General features: G+C 38.2%; 2 protein-coding genes across 2 annotated transcripts in view; one reads left to right on the top strand and one right to left on the bottom strand.

Moving 5' to 3' along the window:
- The window catches only part of NHLRC2 (NHL repeat containing 2), a 35719-nt gene extending 34659 nt beyond the window's left edge, over positions 1–1060 (bottom strand). The window contains exon 1 of the mRNA XM_034440168.3: positions 74–1060. Within this exon, the coding sequence (XP_034296059.2) occupies positions 74–371 (298 nt within the window). The 5' untranslated portion in view covers positions 372–1060. The remainder of the gene's footprint in view (positions 1–73) is intronic.
- On the top strand, positions 663–12732 carry DCLRE1A (DNA cross-link repair 1A). The gene is made up of 10 exons (XM_034440167.3): positions 663–784; positions 2715–3502; positions 4302–5822; positions 7297–7430; positions 7909–8027; positions 8168–8311; positions 10037–10182; positions 11152–11306; positions 11487–11628; positions 12305–12732. Exons 2-10 carry the CDS (start codon positions 3049–3051, stop codon positions 12463–12465), a joined length of 2976 nt encoding a protein of 991 aa, XP_034296058.2. The 5' UTR covers positions 663–784; positions 2715–3048; the 3' UTR covers positions 12466–12732.
- Positions 12733–15973: the final 3241 nt, after the last annotated feature.

Genomic DNA, 15973 nt, shown 5'->3' with positions numbered 1-15973 from the left:
GCAAAGAGCTCAGACACCCGTGGACGCCCAACTACTTAGGGTAGCTGAGCCGGTGGACAAAGGCTCTGCTCACCTGCTCCAAATTCGGGGACTTTCAAATCCCGCTCCCAACCGTCCACTTTTTTCACGTGCTGATACACCAAGTTCTCCTTCTCTTGAAGCGTGGTCGCATCCTCCAGCGCGTAGTCCAACTGGCTCTGCGAAGGCAAAAGACAGGGCAGGCCGCCAGTCGCCGCCATCGGTTTTTCCTCCCGGCCCGCCAGAGCACAAGAAAGCGGGCGTGACTCTAACCGCTCTTCCGTTTGGCTTCCGGCACTTTCCAAACTCAACTCTGTTCGGTCATGGAGCCAAACCAACCCCAACCCCCACATCCTGAATGTTTAAAATCCCGTCGCCCCATATTTTCATGCCCAGTAAAAACTTTGGACCAAAGATGGGTTATTATTCCCTTGTATAGCCAAAAGGACAAGAAAACGCATATTCGACAACGGGTATTTTTGTTTCCCTGTCACAGATTCGCCAGAAACAGATCTAAATTTCCTGGCCAAACAAGTGTAGGAATGGTTTTCTGGCCCCAAAAGATATTAAAATAGTATTTTTTTTAAAAAAATGAGAAAAGGCAGGCAGTTTGGTCGTCGTGAAAGTGCGGAACTCATCGGAAAGATACAGGAGGAGGAAGGGAAGAGCCGCCAAGAAGGAATGAGATCAGTGGCGGCGGCGGCGGTGACTGGATCTCTCGAAGGCGTGAGGGATTTGGAATGGGGCGGCTGCGAAACCTGCTGAGGTAACGTGCGCCATTATCCCTCTGACTTCGGAGGGATACTTCTCTTGGATGGGGAGACCATTCATTTCGACGCGGGTATAGTTCAAAGGTCAAGATCATATTTTAACAGAATGTTGGAAGGGACCTTGGAGGTCTTCTAGTTCAACCCCCTGCTCAGGCAGGAAACCCTATACCATTTCAGATAAATGGTTGTCCAATCTCTTCTTAAACACTTCCAGTGTTGGAGCATTCACAACTTCTCCAAGTGGTTCCACTGATTAATGGTTCTCACTGTCAGGAAATTTCTCCTTAGTTCTAGGTGGCTTCTCTCTGTGATTAGTTTCCATCCATTGCTTCTTGTCCTGCCTTCAGGTGCTTTGGCGAATGGAGACGGATTACCGAAATGTATCATCTAATAATCCTTGAGGCTCAAATTCTGCCCACATATACTGGGGTTAGAACTAAAGAGACTGAACTAATGACTTATGGGAACACACCATAGGGCTAAACATTCTACTGAATGTAATGAGATTTAGTCACAAGTAAGATTTGCACAGATCTCCAAGAGAGAAACTTGGGTGTCCGCTGCCCTAGCTCTAGAATGGCCTGGCATTCTAAAAACATGTCCTTACACCATAATCTGGAACAAAGAGATTGAGAAGGAAAGTAGTGTTTGCCAGTGCAAAATTTTTTTCTATATAAATCTGATTAGTATAGAGGCAGAGCTGGAGACCAGTCAGCACTGCAAGGATTTAGCTGCTGCATGCAGGATTAACCACTCTCTACCAGGCTACAGGGATTGTTACTTCTGTCGCCATTTTTTTTTGCTGCTAGAGAGCATAGACACTTATTGGGCAGTTAACTGATCGTTTTCGTGACTCATTGAAGGTGTACAGGTAGTCCTTGATTTACAATAGTTCAGTTAGTGACTGTTCAAAGTTACAACAGCACTGAAAAAAGTGACTTATGACCATTTGTCACAGTTATCGCCATTGCAGCCACTCCATGGTCATGTGATTAAAATTCAGATGCTTGACAACTGATTTATATTTATGACTGTTGCAGTATCCTGGAGTCATGTGATCCCCTTTTGCGACCTTCTGACAAGCAAAGTCAATGGGGAAACCAGATTCACTTAACAACCGTGTTGCTAATTTAAGAACTGCAGTGATTCACTTAACAAGTGTGATTGGAAAAGTCGTAAAATGGGACAAAACTCACTTAGCAAATTTATCATTTAGCAACAATAACTTTTGGGCTCAGCTGTAGTCATAAAGTGAGGAGTAGCTGTACCACAAAGTTGTTTTCCACTGGTAACATCTGTCATCTTCCACAACATCAACTGGAGGACTGCAAGTGCAGGGATTGCTATGGTGACCAAAAACATTGGATTCACACTTGAAGAATTGGGGGGAGAGTCAGGCAGCAGAAAAGGGAAATATTTCACCCCTTTCCTGTATCTTACTTCCCCAGCACAACAGAGGAAACTTATCCCTTGCAGCAGTTTATGCGGTCTTGTTTTCAAGGCAAGACAAGGCAGAACCATCGGGGTAGCACTTTCCACTTTCTGTCTTGAAGGGAGGGGAAGAGCCCTTGGTGTTCTCCCCAGCATGAGGACGTTTTTCAAAATGAAGATATTGTAGATAATATTACATTTATGACATGGCTTGTATTGAGAAAACATGGAGAAAAAGCAGAGAAGATGGAGAATACTGTTTTGCTTTTCTGAGGCCAACTCTTAAAGCTAAAATGTGTTTGGAGATAATATCTATTGTATAGATATTATAAAATGAAGTAGCAATGCAGCATTTATTGAAAGGTATTTGAAATTTATTGTTTTTCAGTTCAGAGGATCAATAGGAGACATGATTCTTTGCGTTTTTAGAATATTTTGAATAATTTCTAAATGAAGAACTGTTGAAGGAATTTTGTTTTATTTTATGTATTTCAGGATCACAGAGGAAGAAAAGTTGGTGGAACAGTACTAAGATTTTCTAGTCAAATTTCTCAAAAATAAGAGGTTAAAATCTGGCCTCATGGTTAAAATCGTAAATTCAAATCTAAGTGCAGTTTAATATTTGAAATGTCAATCATTGCACTTGAACGTAAAACTATATCTATATTTGTAACATTTATATGACTGGGATAGCATGATGTTGAATAGAGCAATTGATATTTATTATTTTATAAGTATCAATTGCCTATATAATATAAATAAAATAATAAAACTGAATTCAAGGAAGTTTTTTCCCTAAAGAAGATATTTCCTTCATTGATGGATTGTCATGTCTGAAAATGGCCTTTTGGAAGAAGACATTTGGCAATATAAATCTATCAGGAAGCAAAAACCTACAAGCCAACATTCAGAAGTAATTGCTACTGAAGTACAAAAAGCAAAGTTTGAAAATGGTAGATCACAAAGAAATGACCCTAGACATGGTGGGAAAGCACCCAAAGGAAAAGGTGTCCCTAAGAAGACAAAGCAAAGGCCAAGACAAAGAGATAGCCAGACCCCCTTAAAGCCAGGGGTTTCTAGTGGTGATCAATCATCACAGGAAAGTCTATCAACAACTTCCGAGAAAGAAAGAAAAATCTGCAAGAAGCAAAACACTGTAAAACCTAGACCAGTTTTTGAGGGGTACTGTCCAAGTTGTCAAATGCCATTCTCTTTATTGTTGATCCAGACACCTCAGTGGCATGTTACTGAATGTTTGGATGCCTCAGAGACTGCTGAGAAAGGTACAGTTTCAATGGGAAGCAAGGGCTCTTTTACTTTGTATTTGAAAACAAGCTATGTTTCTTTAAGAAGTGCAAACAATATATTTTCGTCATGCAATTCAGTATCTGAAAAAACATTAATTGACTAGATTTCAGTCTTTTGATTAATCAGAGGCCAGAGGTAAGAAAAGGGCAACTATATATTAAAAAATCTTGCTAGTCCTTGAATTAATTCTAAAAAAAGCTATATTTTTGAAATTGTAGTTGGAAACTATAGTTTTAAGGCATAAATTAAAAAGCATGTACCAAATTTTAAAGAACAAAATTCTGTAAAAGAGATCTGGTGAGTAAAGAAAGGCTATGATGCAATTTTTTTTTTACAGAGAATAGCTTACCAAATTAAAAGCAATTGCAGATAATTTTCAGTAAAATGAAAATTCTTTTCCAACTGCCATTATTTGAATTTGAAAACTCATTAAAAAATCCCCCACAGTCTATTGAAGTTTATTAGAAAAGGCTGGCTAACCATGATGTATCTGGTCAAGTAATTCAGAAAAAGTAGACATATTTACCTGTACTGAATTCTTTTTGCTACAAGTCATATTATGTTTCTATCAGGCAGGCATTGTACTAGAAGTTTTGCGTTCTCATAGATAAATTCAATTTGATGAAATAAAGATACAATATAAAAAGTTGTCTGCATTAGCCATGTTTTTTGAAGCAGAACTTTCAGAATTTTAATATTTGTTCAGTAAATCTTGTTTTTCATTTGTGTTATATTCAAAAACATTTTCCTAATACTTTTCTCCTCTTTTATTAGAATGTCCTGATGGCATTTTGTGCTCTTCAGTCATTCCTTCTCATTACAAACGCTACAGCCATTCCCAACTTGCAGCAAGTAGAGCACAGGACTCTGTCTTTGCACCCTCATTATCTAGTGCAGAAAATTATTTCATTAGACCTGGTGCTGCTGAACATAATGAATGTTTACAGGATGTGAAGGTACTTCCGAGTACGGAAAAACAGTCTCTTCTATTACCACAACTGAGTTCAATGACGGTGGATTCCATCAATATAACCAACATCATGGCTTCATCTTTGGGAAATATTAAAGAACCTGAACGTACAATACAGCATAGAGATGAAACAAAGCATTCTGAATGCCTTAATCCTTTTTCTGAAGAAACTCAAATTGAGAAGCTAAACAGTCAACTTTGCTCTTTTCAACAGAATACCTCTCTCTCAGATGCTGATTTGAATGACAGTGACATTTCTTATTCCCCACTTTATACTGATGAAAATGCTGTAGAATTAGATGAGGCAGATAAGGAAGAATTGCAGAAAAAGGTAGAGATAACTTGTAAAACCAATCTATTTGATACCAGAAATTTGGAAAGTAGAATTGTTAGAAGTTTATCTAATAGATCACAGCAGATACAATTTCAACATAAGAGTGTTAAAATTATGCAAGATCGAACAACAATCAATGAATCCTCTAAAATTTTACCAGCAAATGTGAGTGGAACATCTAAGTCTCTGTCACAAAAAAGCATGCATAATAGCATTGACAGTTCAACAAGTTTTCTTGATCAGATGAAATGTCTCACAGGAGATTTCAATTCAAAAAAAACTAAGGATAGGTTTGACTGGCTTAAAGTGAACTCTTGTAATTTTAATGCAGATTACTCTGGGCAGGGCAATTCTAGTGGTAGTTATTGGTTCTCTGCAGATTCTGCTGTTAAGGATCTCATGCTTTCTTCAAAATCTGAAAAAGAGCCTCTGCAATCATTCCAGTTAAGTCAAAGTGAAGTAGAAAAGTTCAATAACTTAGATGTTAAAGTTAAGACTATTGTTAACACATGTGGAAATAGAGCACTTCAGAACAATTTGTGTTCAATGAAAGAAAAAGAGGAACGATCTTGTAAGAGTATAGCTATGCCTGTTTTACCCAGTACAGTACCTAAAACACAGCTGGTTCCTGCTACAAACACTAAGGTCCAAATCACTCCTCCCAAACGCCTAAAACAAATGGACATTGGTGTTTTCTTTGGGTTGCAACCAAAAGTAAAAAGTGAGACTACCCCAAATAAAAGTCTTACTGAAGGAAGAGTGATTGTGAATCCATCAGCTGCAAATGAAAAGAAGTACATATCTCGAAAGAGGAAGGCTGAAGCATCAGTAGGAGACTCTGATACAGTCACAAAAAGTCCAACCATTAAGTATGACACCAGATCAGATAGTATTTCTGGTGGTCAGAGAAGACAGAAAAAAAGATACAGAGAGTCATATCCTGGTGAAGATGGAATAAAAAAGCAGTGCCCCTTTTATAAAAAGATACCAGGTAGTGCTCTATTTATTTTGTAAGAAAACAATTTAAGATTGTTGGGGTTTCCCCTCCCCCTGCACTGTTAAGTTTCTCCTAAAGAATGTGAAAATACCATTTTGCTACAGTATATACGTAAAATATGTTTTTCCTCAAAGCTCTACAGGTGTTCTGTGTTTAGCTGTCCATGAAATGATCCTGTAGAAAATTAGACAGAATTGCAATCAGTAGTAATTATTCATTGTTAGGAAGGATTGCAACCTATTTGTTAAAATATGATTTGTTAATGGCAGGAATAGTCAGTATAAATCTTACTTGTAAAGAAATATGTAACTAAGCAATAGAAAGGAACAGTTAATATTTTTTTGTGGACAGGTCTAATATTACAGAAAAATCTTTAAAGATGTAGAGAGATAAAGATATTTAAGTTGTGCTACCATCAGAATAGAATAGAATAGAACTCTTTATTGGCCAAGTGTGATTGTACATACAAGGAATTTGTCTTGGTGCATATGCTCTCAGTGTACATAAAAGATACATTCGTCAAGAATCATAAGGTACAACACTTAATGATAGTCATAGGGTACAAATAAGCAATCAATCATATTAGGAAACAGTCTATAAATTGTAAGGATACCAGCAACAAGGATACAGTCATAAGTGGGAAGAGATGAGTGATCAGAATATGACAAGATTAATAGTAGTGCAAACTTAGTAAATAGTTTGACAGTGTTGAGAGAATTATTTGTTTAGCAGAGTGATGGGGTTTGGGAAAAAAATGTTCTTGTGTCTAGTTGTTCTGATGTGCAGTGCCCTATAGCGTTGTTTTGAGGGTAGAAGTTGAAACAATTTATGTCCAGAATGTGAGAGGTCTGTAGATATTTTCACAGCCCTCTTTTTGACTTGTGTAGTATACAGGTCCTCAATGGAAGGCAGGTAGTAATTGTTTTTTCTGCAGTTCTAATTATCCTCTGAAGTCTGTGAAATCAGTGAAATTTAAGGCTGCAATCCTGCACATACTTGGGAGTGAGTTCCACTAAATTCAATGAGGGTTGCTTCTGAGTCAACATGCATAAGATTGTAATGTAAATTCTTTGATATGTTATTTGTTTCTACTGATTATAGCTATTTTTCTGTATTTTTGGCTCTTCAGATATGTATAATTAAAATTTCCAGACTTCCCACCAAGTATATTAAGTAATCTTTTTTTTTCACTTAAACTTAAGGAAACAAACATGGTTAGTACTACTTTTCTGAGTGTAAATTAAAGGAAGAATCCTAGGTAACTTTAAAGATTTAACATTTATTCTGGCATAAACTTTTATGATTAACATGTGAATGTGAATGCGGATGCATTGGCACATAGTTTACAAAAGCTTATGCCCTAATGAATCTTAACAGGCTGTGAAGGATTCTGTTATTCTAATTGTACTAGCAAGCTTTGGCAGTTGCCAAAATACTGACTGTTTATTCTTTTATTAATTTGTTTCAGGCACAGGTTTTGTAGTAGATGCATTCCAGTATGGAGAGATTGAAGGCTGCAGTGCTTATTTCCTTACCCACTTTCATTCTGATCATTATGGTGGCCTAACTAAAAAGTTTACATTCCCAATATACTGCAATAAGGTATGTATGGCTATTGTGGACTCTTTTATGAAATACAAAACATGTAAGATACATCTTGTCTCTGTGCAAATGATATTAATAATCCTATGGAATTTTGGAAATAATTCCAACTAATTTTGAAACATATCAGTCAACAAATTGTGGGTTGCATGAGTTTGTGTCATTCCTTGTAAAGTTATTGCTGCCATTGCTAAAATATTATACTTTTTTGTCCATTGGACCAGTGTTGTGCACTTCAGGATTTGTAAGGTATAATGATGAAGTAGAGATTCAAAGTGTGGAAACTACAGTGTTGTCTGGCTTCAGTCAGTATAAACTGCCATGAAATGTTAATCTAAATTTAACAACTGCTTTTCCCCTTTTTTTCTTCTCTCATTTGTTTCATTTACCATCTTGCCTAATTAATACCTTGTAATTAGGTCCAAGTGAAATTGGTGCAAGTGGTGTAAGTAGCTGCAAAACACTTTTTGTATTTTAGATAACTGGAAACTTGGTAAAGAATAAACTGAGAGTGCAAGAGCAATATGTCCATATCCTGCCAATGGATAAAGAATGTATAATAGATGGCATCAAAGTAGTGTTGGTTGATGCTAATCAGTAAGTATTTTTGAAAAAGTAAATAAAATGTAAATTAATTAAAATTATAACTAATTTTTGTCAATTTTGTTTTGGATTTGAATTCAAAATGCCTTTTCTCCTTCCCTTTCTCTCTTCCACTCCATTTATTTTTCTGGCAGTTGTCCTGGTGCTGCAATGATTCTTTTCTGTTTTCCAAATGGGACTGTAATATTGCATACAGGTGACTTTAGGGCAGATCCTTCTATGGAGCGCTGTCCTTTCCTGAATGGTTGGAGAGTTCATACTGTTTACTTGGACACAACGTAAGTTTTTGATTAAACATTTATAATATTAAAATATGGTGAGAAATATGACACTTTGTAAACTACAAAAATGTGCCAGGGTAGAATCATGGAGTTGGAAGGGATTATTAAAGCTATCTAGACAAAACTCCTGCTCCCTACTAGGTTATGTCTAGCATACAACTATCTCCCTCTGTGAAAACTTCATGTAGCAGACTGTTCTATTAGACAGAGCATTCTGCTTCATGTCTAGCCTGAACATCTGTTCGTGTACTTTTAATCCTTTGGCATTGGACATTTCTATTGTGGGACAATAGAATACAAGCCCATGCTTTCTTCTGTGTGACAATCCTTGACATATTTGAAGACAGCTATTTAATTTTCCTAGGTTTGCATTTTGGTATACTAACTGTGCCAGAGCCTTTAACTATTTCCTGTACAGCTTGGTTTCCAGATAGCCCTCCTCTAAACTTGTTCCTGTTTCTCACTGCCCTTTTTGAACTATGGTGCCCCAATGAGGTTTGACCAAAGCAGAGTAGAATGGAATAATTGCTTCTTGTGCTCTATGTTCCTATTAATGACTCCCAGATAGCATATACTGTTTTTGCAGCTACCTCACACTTGTGGCTTATGTTTAAGATCCCTTTCACATGTACCATTTCAGGTCAAATTTCCCCTGTCCTAATCAGTACAAATAGGATTGAATGATAAGGATAAAAATTAAGAAAATATCTTCAAAGAGCTTACTTTACATTTCATTAGACTACATTGTGTTTAATAGTATTGTATGGTAGCATATTGTTGCTTTGTTAAGAAATAAAAGATGTTTATAAATCTGAGGTATCCAATCAGTATATTTCTTAAATCGCATGATTATTCACTATACAAATAATTTCTTTCTAATCACAGGGAGTGAGAAATAAGGAACAATTGTTACTTGCCTATGTACTTTTCATCCATCCTAAGATGTAAACTTTATCACTTCTCTCTATTCATTTTAGATAGCAAAATATAGGACAATAATTCTGTAGGAAAACAAAATACAAAGATTTTGTTTATATACACAGCCTCCCCTATCACTCTTGATATTCTTGGATCATCGTATGATTAGTTTTCGCCCATCCAATAGTTTGCAGCATTCTTAACTAATATTATTTTTAGCTATAGATTATGTCACTGAAAGTAGTGTCATCCTGCTTTGGCAATTATAAAAAGAAATGCTATCCATTTCTTATGCACAGTTCACAGATGTGTCCTACTAATTGAGACAACAACATATTTTTGTGGACAAATGTGGCAAAAAAGAGACAAATTGAACGAATTATTGACTGATTTAAAAGTTGTATTCAAAGCAGTTAGCTATACTTCTTCCACTAATTATTTTTTGTGGAAAAAAATGAATGTACTTGTACTAGTCTAGTGGTTCTTTTTATCACAAAAAATACACAAACTAAACAGAAAGGACTTTTAATTCCTGTTTCTCCCAGAAGTATAATTGTTTTCTTCTACATGTTTGTATATTGGCAGTGGAGGTACAATAACTCATGCATGTGTACTAATACTAGAAACCTCAACTTTGACATAGTAATCCTTTTGAGTTTGATATACTTTTCACTAAATTATATCTTGATATATATTTGTGATACTGTTCATCTGTTCCTATAAATAGAACAAGGCTAAATGTGTTATTTCCTTTTTTTTATGAAAGCTGAATTTTCTAATATGTCTTTTATTACTGTTTCCTAGGTATTGTAGTCCTGAATATACTTTTCCTTCCCAGCAAGAAGTGATTCAGTTTGCTGTCAATACTGTATTTGAACGAGTGACTTTAAACCCACGAACATTAGTTGTTTGTGGAACATATTCTGTTGGAAAAGAAAAAGTGTTTCTAGGTAAGAGCTTTCTAGCTCTTCTAGTAAGAGCTTCAGAGATACTATATCCTAGATATTTGAGCTGAACCTAATATTCAGCACAATCTAATTCGCTGTTTCTACTCATAATGTTACTTTCACAAAAATATCACAGCTCTAAAATAGTTAAAATCATACCCTATTGAATTTCTTGGCAAACAGTTCAGACACAAAGCAGTGTATGTCATGAACGATTGGAGATGCCCCATTTTAGTAATGCTATTGTTTATGAATGCTTTGGAGATATTAATAGCTTTGTAAATGTAAGGGACTTTTTCAACTTTTAACTCAGCTTTTTGGTATGTGGGGTAACTTTCCAAATGCAATGTAATTTATTTCAATGCTAAATTGGAAAATGTTGAAACACGCATGTCGGCTTTCCTAAAACTGATTATCTGGAACGAAATGAATCTTTTATCCACTTTTGGAACTCTTCATAGTCTATCCTATTACTATTTTTAAGCTGGCAAGCTGTTACAAATTTTCATAGTTAAACAAGAAAAAATAAATTAGTGCTATTTGTATGCTTTTTTAAAAAGACGAAAACTTGATTTCTTCGTTAAAGAAAACATAAATGGTGTCAGCTTCTATCTGAAACTTTCACTTATATTTGAGTTATTTTTTCTTAAAAATCTGAAAGTGAATTCTGAAACCTCAATATGAAAAAAACCTTGATTTTGTTTTATAGTTTGTTTATTGCCCATTTACAAACAATTGGATGAATTGGCAGGCAGGAAGAACAGATTGTCAGACTGGAGGAAGGTGTTACCAATTTAGTCAAATTACCTGGGAATATTCTCTGTTCCTATTGAATTAGAATATTTTTATGAGTAATCAACAGACGATGTGTTCAAAACAAACATATAGGCAAATACTACCTTTAGTAGTGAAATACAAAAGTAAACTTACATTATTTTTTCTATTTCCATTTTCATGATGTCACTCCTGCAGCTATTGCTGAAGTTCTGGGCTCAAAAGTAAGCATGTCTCAGGAGAAATTCAAAACACTTCAGTGCTTAGAATCGGCAACAATAAATTCCCTCATCAGTTTGAACTGGAATAATACTTTCCTACATCTTCTGCCCATGATGCAGATTAATTTTAAGGTAAGATTTAAAGCTGAATTCCAGACTAAGAAAAATCACAGTCTTCTACCATAAGATACTATAATTACAGTAAATAAGATCCAGTTGCAAATTGCCTTTATCATTATCTAATAATATAAGAGTTATCTAAAAACTATTTATTTTCAATTGAAATAACCAGGTGTTATTTTTTGTCTGTAGAATTTGCAGAATCATTTGAATAAATTCTCTGAGAAATTTGATCATATTTTGGCTTTTAAGCCTACTGGGTGGACATACTCAGATGGATGTTGTTCTTTGAGTGATATCAAACCTCAGACAAGAGGAAATATCACTATATATGGTAATACAATTTCAAATTATTAATATGCTTAATTATATTGTCATTTTCCATTACAGATTGGAATCAAATAACCCATGAGCTAGCCAAGAAGTTAAAGGGATACAAAATAAATAGAGAGTGTTGTATGTGACCTTTAAAAGACAATTTATATTTGTCAGGCATTGTTATAAAATATTTAGAGGGTGCATACATTTTGGGAAGGTAGAGCCCTTTTACTTTCCCAGCTATTCAGACTTTTCTAACAGGTTTATCTGCATGCAACCCAGAATATCTCTTTGCATTGATCAGAAACAGAACCATGTTACTTCTAATACATATTTTGATAGTGAAGTAGATGTTTTGATTGTTCCATATTAAATAACCAATAACTTTTCTTGAGGAAACAGTATTTCTTTCATGGTTTTACTATTTATAATGCAGTTTCTTATTTTCAGTCATCCTTTTTCAACATTTGATAGGTGCAATAAATTATTAAACAAAAAAAATGTGAAGCAGATTAACGAATGAACAGTAAAGATAGAAGCTAGATAATTTTGCCCAGAATTTAGCTAGATACTCAGTATGTAAATTACATGGAAATTTAGTTAAAACATCAGTTTCAAGTTTTGTAAAGCACATAATGCTAAATTTCATCTACTCATATTGATTATTTGTTTTTGTTGTTGTTGTTTTGCAGGGATTCCTTACAGTGAGCACAGCAGTTTCCTTGAAATGAAACGATTTATTCAGTGGCTGAAACCTCAGAAAATTATTCCTACTGTAAATGTAGGAAATTGGAAAGTCAGACATGAAATGGAAAAGTATTTCAGGGACTGGAAGATGGAAGTTGCAGAATAGAATTAGGAAAGTAGGATCTTTATTACAATAATTATATGCCTTAAATTCTGATTAATTTTTCTGCATTGTTCTTTGACTCTGATGTAAAAGGTAACAATGTAGATATATAGAAACAGACATATTCTGTGTCAACAGAATATGCTGTATTTGCAGAGTTTACAGAAAGAAATGAAAAATGAAATCAAGTAATATAAAGTTATTAATGTTTTTACATTTTTATTTATTTATTGTACTTAAAAATAAATAAACAATCTGAAATATAGTCTAGATAAGTGTTGAAGTGTTTTAATAATTTACAAACCAAGCATTCATAATTTCAAGATGCTATATTGCCTTTGTTCTCATGTACTGGTATAATGTTTTTATTTGTGTGTTAATCTAGGTTTTGCCAGCTTGCATCAATGGTTGTATCATCCACATAATTACTAATAACTGTTGTCTAAACCCTGTAAGGTTAATGGCCATCAACCTGTCTCTGTGCATGCCAATACCAACTTTCATCTTTTAATCAGTTTTAGTTCTTTCTGGAGTAGGAAAATCTGATCACAATACAGTGTTAAATATGAATTTAGGTTTAGGTTTAGGTTTATTTGATTTGTATACTGCCCTACTCCCGAAGGACTCAGGGCGGTGAACAGCCAACAATAAAATACATAAATACACAAAATTTAAAAACGCGATAAAATCGAATTAAATTATTTGGCCCCGACAAATTAAAATGCTCCAAAAATTTAAAAACAGATTAAAATTTACGTATTTAAAAAGAGAAGAGATCAGGCCAAGCCCGCTTGATGGAATAAAAAGGTCTTCACAGCACGGCGGAAGGAGCGCAGATCCGGGATCCTCCGTATCTCCGGGGGGAGCTTATTCCAGATGGTAGGTGCCCCCACAGAGAAGGCTCTCCCCCTAGGGGCTGCCAGTCGACACTGTTTGGCTGACGGCACCCGGAGGAGTCCCTCTCTATGAGAGCGTACTGGCCGGTGGGAGGCTATTGGTGGTAGTAGGCGGTCCCGTAAATAACCAGGCCCTAAGCCATGGAGTGCTTTAAAGGTGGTAACCAAAACCTTGAAGCGCACCCGGAAGACCACCGGGAGCCAGTGCAGCTCGCGCAGGAGAGGTGTTACATGGGAGCGCCATGTCGCTCCCATTACCACCCGCGCAGCCGCACTCTGCGCCAGTTGGAGCCTCCGGGTGCTCCTCAAGGGGAGCCCCATGTAGAGAGCATTACAATAGTCCAGGCGGGAGGTGACGAGGGCATGAGTGACCGTGCGTAACGAGTCCCGATCCAGAAAGGGACGCAACTGGCGAATCAGGCGGACCTGATAAAAAATCCTCCCGGTCACGGCCATCAAGTGCTCTTCTAAAGACAGCCGTGAATCCAGGAGGACGCCCAAGTTGCGAGCCCTCTCCGTGGGGGCCAGTGATTCGCCCCCAATAGTCAGTGATGGCGTCAACTGGCTATATCGGGACGTCGGAAACCACAGCCACTCGGTCTTGGATGGGTTGAGCCTGAGCCTGTTCCTCCCCATCCAGATCCGTACGGCCTCCAGGCACCGGGACATCACTTCAAGGGCATCGTTGGGGTGATCCGGGGTGGAGATGTACAGCTGGGTGTCGTCAGCGTACTGATGGTACTCCACCCCGAAACCACGGATGATCTCGCCCAGCGGCTTCACATAAATGTTGAACAGGAGAGGTGAGAGGACCGACCCTTGCGGCACCCCACATATGAGGGGCCTCGGGGTCGACCTCTGTCCCCCTGTCAACACAGACTGCGACCGGTCAGAGAGAAAGGAGGACAACCACCGCAACACAGTGCCTCCCACCCCTAACTCTTCCAACCGGTGCAGCATGATACCATGGTCGATGGTATCAAAAGCCGCTGAGAGATCTAACAGGACCAGGACAGAGGAGCACCCCCTGTCCCGAGCCCTCCAGAGATCATCAACCAACGCGACCAATGCCGTTTCCGTGCTGTACCCGGGCCTGAAGCCCGACTGGAACGGATCCAGGTACGTCGTTTCATCCAGGTGCTGGGGGAGCTGTTGCGCAACCACACTCTCAACAACCTTCGCCACAAAATGAAGGTTGGAGACCGGATGATAATTTATCAACATTGCCGGGTCCAGGGAAGGCTTCTTGAGGAGAGGCCTCACCACCGCCTCTTTCAAGGCGGCAGGAAAGACACCCTCACCCAGCGAAGCATTTATAATCCCCTGGAACCAGCCTCGAGTCACCTCCCGAGAAGCCAGCACTAACCAGGAGGGACACGGGTCCAATAAACAAGTGGTCGCGTTCAGTCCACCCAGAATCCTGTCCACGTCCTCAGGGGTCACAGGATCAAACTCATTCCAGATAACATTCTCAAGACCTGCCCCAGTCGCTCCCCCTGAGACTATCCAGTCGGAGTCCAGATCTTCCCGAATCTGAGCGATTTTGTCATACAGATATTGAACAAAATCCTCGGCTCTACCCTCTAAGGGGTCCTCCCGCCCTTCCTGGTGGAGCAGGGAGCGGGTCACCCTAAACAGGGCGGCCGGGCGATTATCTGATGACGTAATAAGAGCAGCAAAATAGCTACATTTCGCTGCTTTTATCGCCACTAGGTAATTCCTAATATGGGCTCTTACCAGTGTCCGGTCAGATTCAGAAAGACTGGCCCTCCAACTACTCTCTAGGCGTCTTTTCTGGCGCTTCAACTCCCTCAGCTCCTCAGTGAACCAAGGAGCTAAATGAGATCGGCGCCGGGTCAGAGGCCGCAAAGGCACGACCCGATCCAGAGCTCCAGCGGCCGCCCTATCCCAGGCGGCCACTAGGTCTCCAGTCGAGGCGTGTGCCAGATCCTCAGGGAATGGCCCAAGCTCCATCTGGAACCTATCCGGTTCCATCAGGCGCCTGGGGCGGAACCATCTTACCGGCTCCGCCTCCCTGCGGCGGGGTGTAGCGGTTCGAAGGTCGAGATGAAGGAGAGAGTGATCAGACCATGACAAGGGCTCGGTGACTATATCCCCTATCTCGAGATCACTCAACCACTGTCCAGAGACAAAAACCAGATCCAGCGTGTTTCCCCCCGTGTGGGTAGGGCCATGAATTAACTGGGTCAGGTCCATGGCTGTCATGGAAGCCATGAACTCCCGAGCCACCTCAGATGCCTCACCAACGGACGGCAAGTTGAAATCCCCCATGACCATATATATCATAATCTTATATAAATGTGCACAACATTTATTAATAATAGTTCTAACCATTGATCAGATAAAATGCACTAGAGATGATCTTTCTATGAATCTTTCTATGATCTTTCTATAAATTATTACAATTTTTTTCATTATTTTTAGCATAGTGAAGATAGACATCATACTTGCTTTTATAGTCATAAATTAAGCAACCAGAATTCAGCTAATGCATACAAAAGAGAAAGAGAGAGAGAGAGAGTGAGAGAGTAAGGTTTCTATCTTTTGGATCTGCTTTTCAAGATGGTTGAAATTTAGTAAATGTTTACCTTTTT

The sequence above is a fragment of the Pantherophis guttatus genome, chromosome 6, assembly GCF_059756535.1.
Source record: "Pantherophis guttatus breed Tessera chromosome 6, ASM5975653v1, whole genome shotgun sequence".
Classification (NCBI taxonomy): Eukaryota; Metazoa; Chordata; class Lepidosauria; order Squamata; family Colubridae; genus Pantherophis; species Pantherophis guttatus.
This window is presented reverse-complemented; position numbering and strand designations above follow the sequence as displayed.

Bases quoted from the DNA above. Each gene is read 5' to 3' on its own strand.
- DCLRE1A (XM_034440167.3), top strand. From the start codon at position 3,049: ATGTCTGAAAATGGCCTTTTGGAAGAAGACATTTGGCAATATAAATCT. The intron at 3,503-4,301 runs GTACAGTTTCAA...CTCTTTTATTAG, and splicing joins CTCAGAGACTGCTGAGAAAG to AATGTCCTGATGGCATTTTG. The intron at 5,823-7,296 runs GTAGTGCTCTAT...AATTTGTTTCAG, and splicing joins CTTTTATAAAAAGATACCAG to GCACAGGTTTTGTAGTAGAT.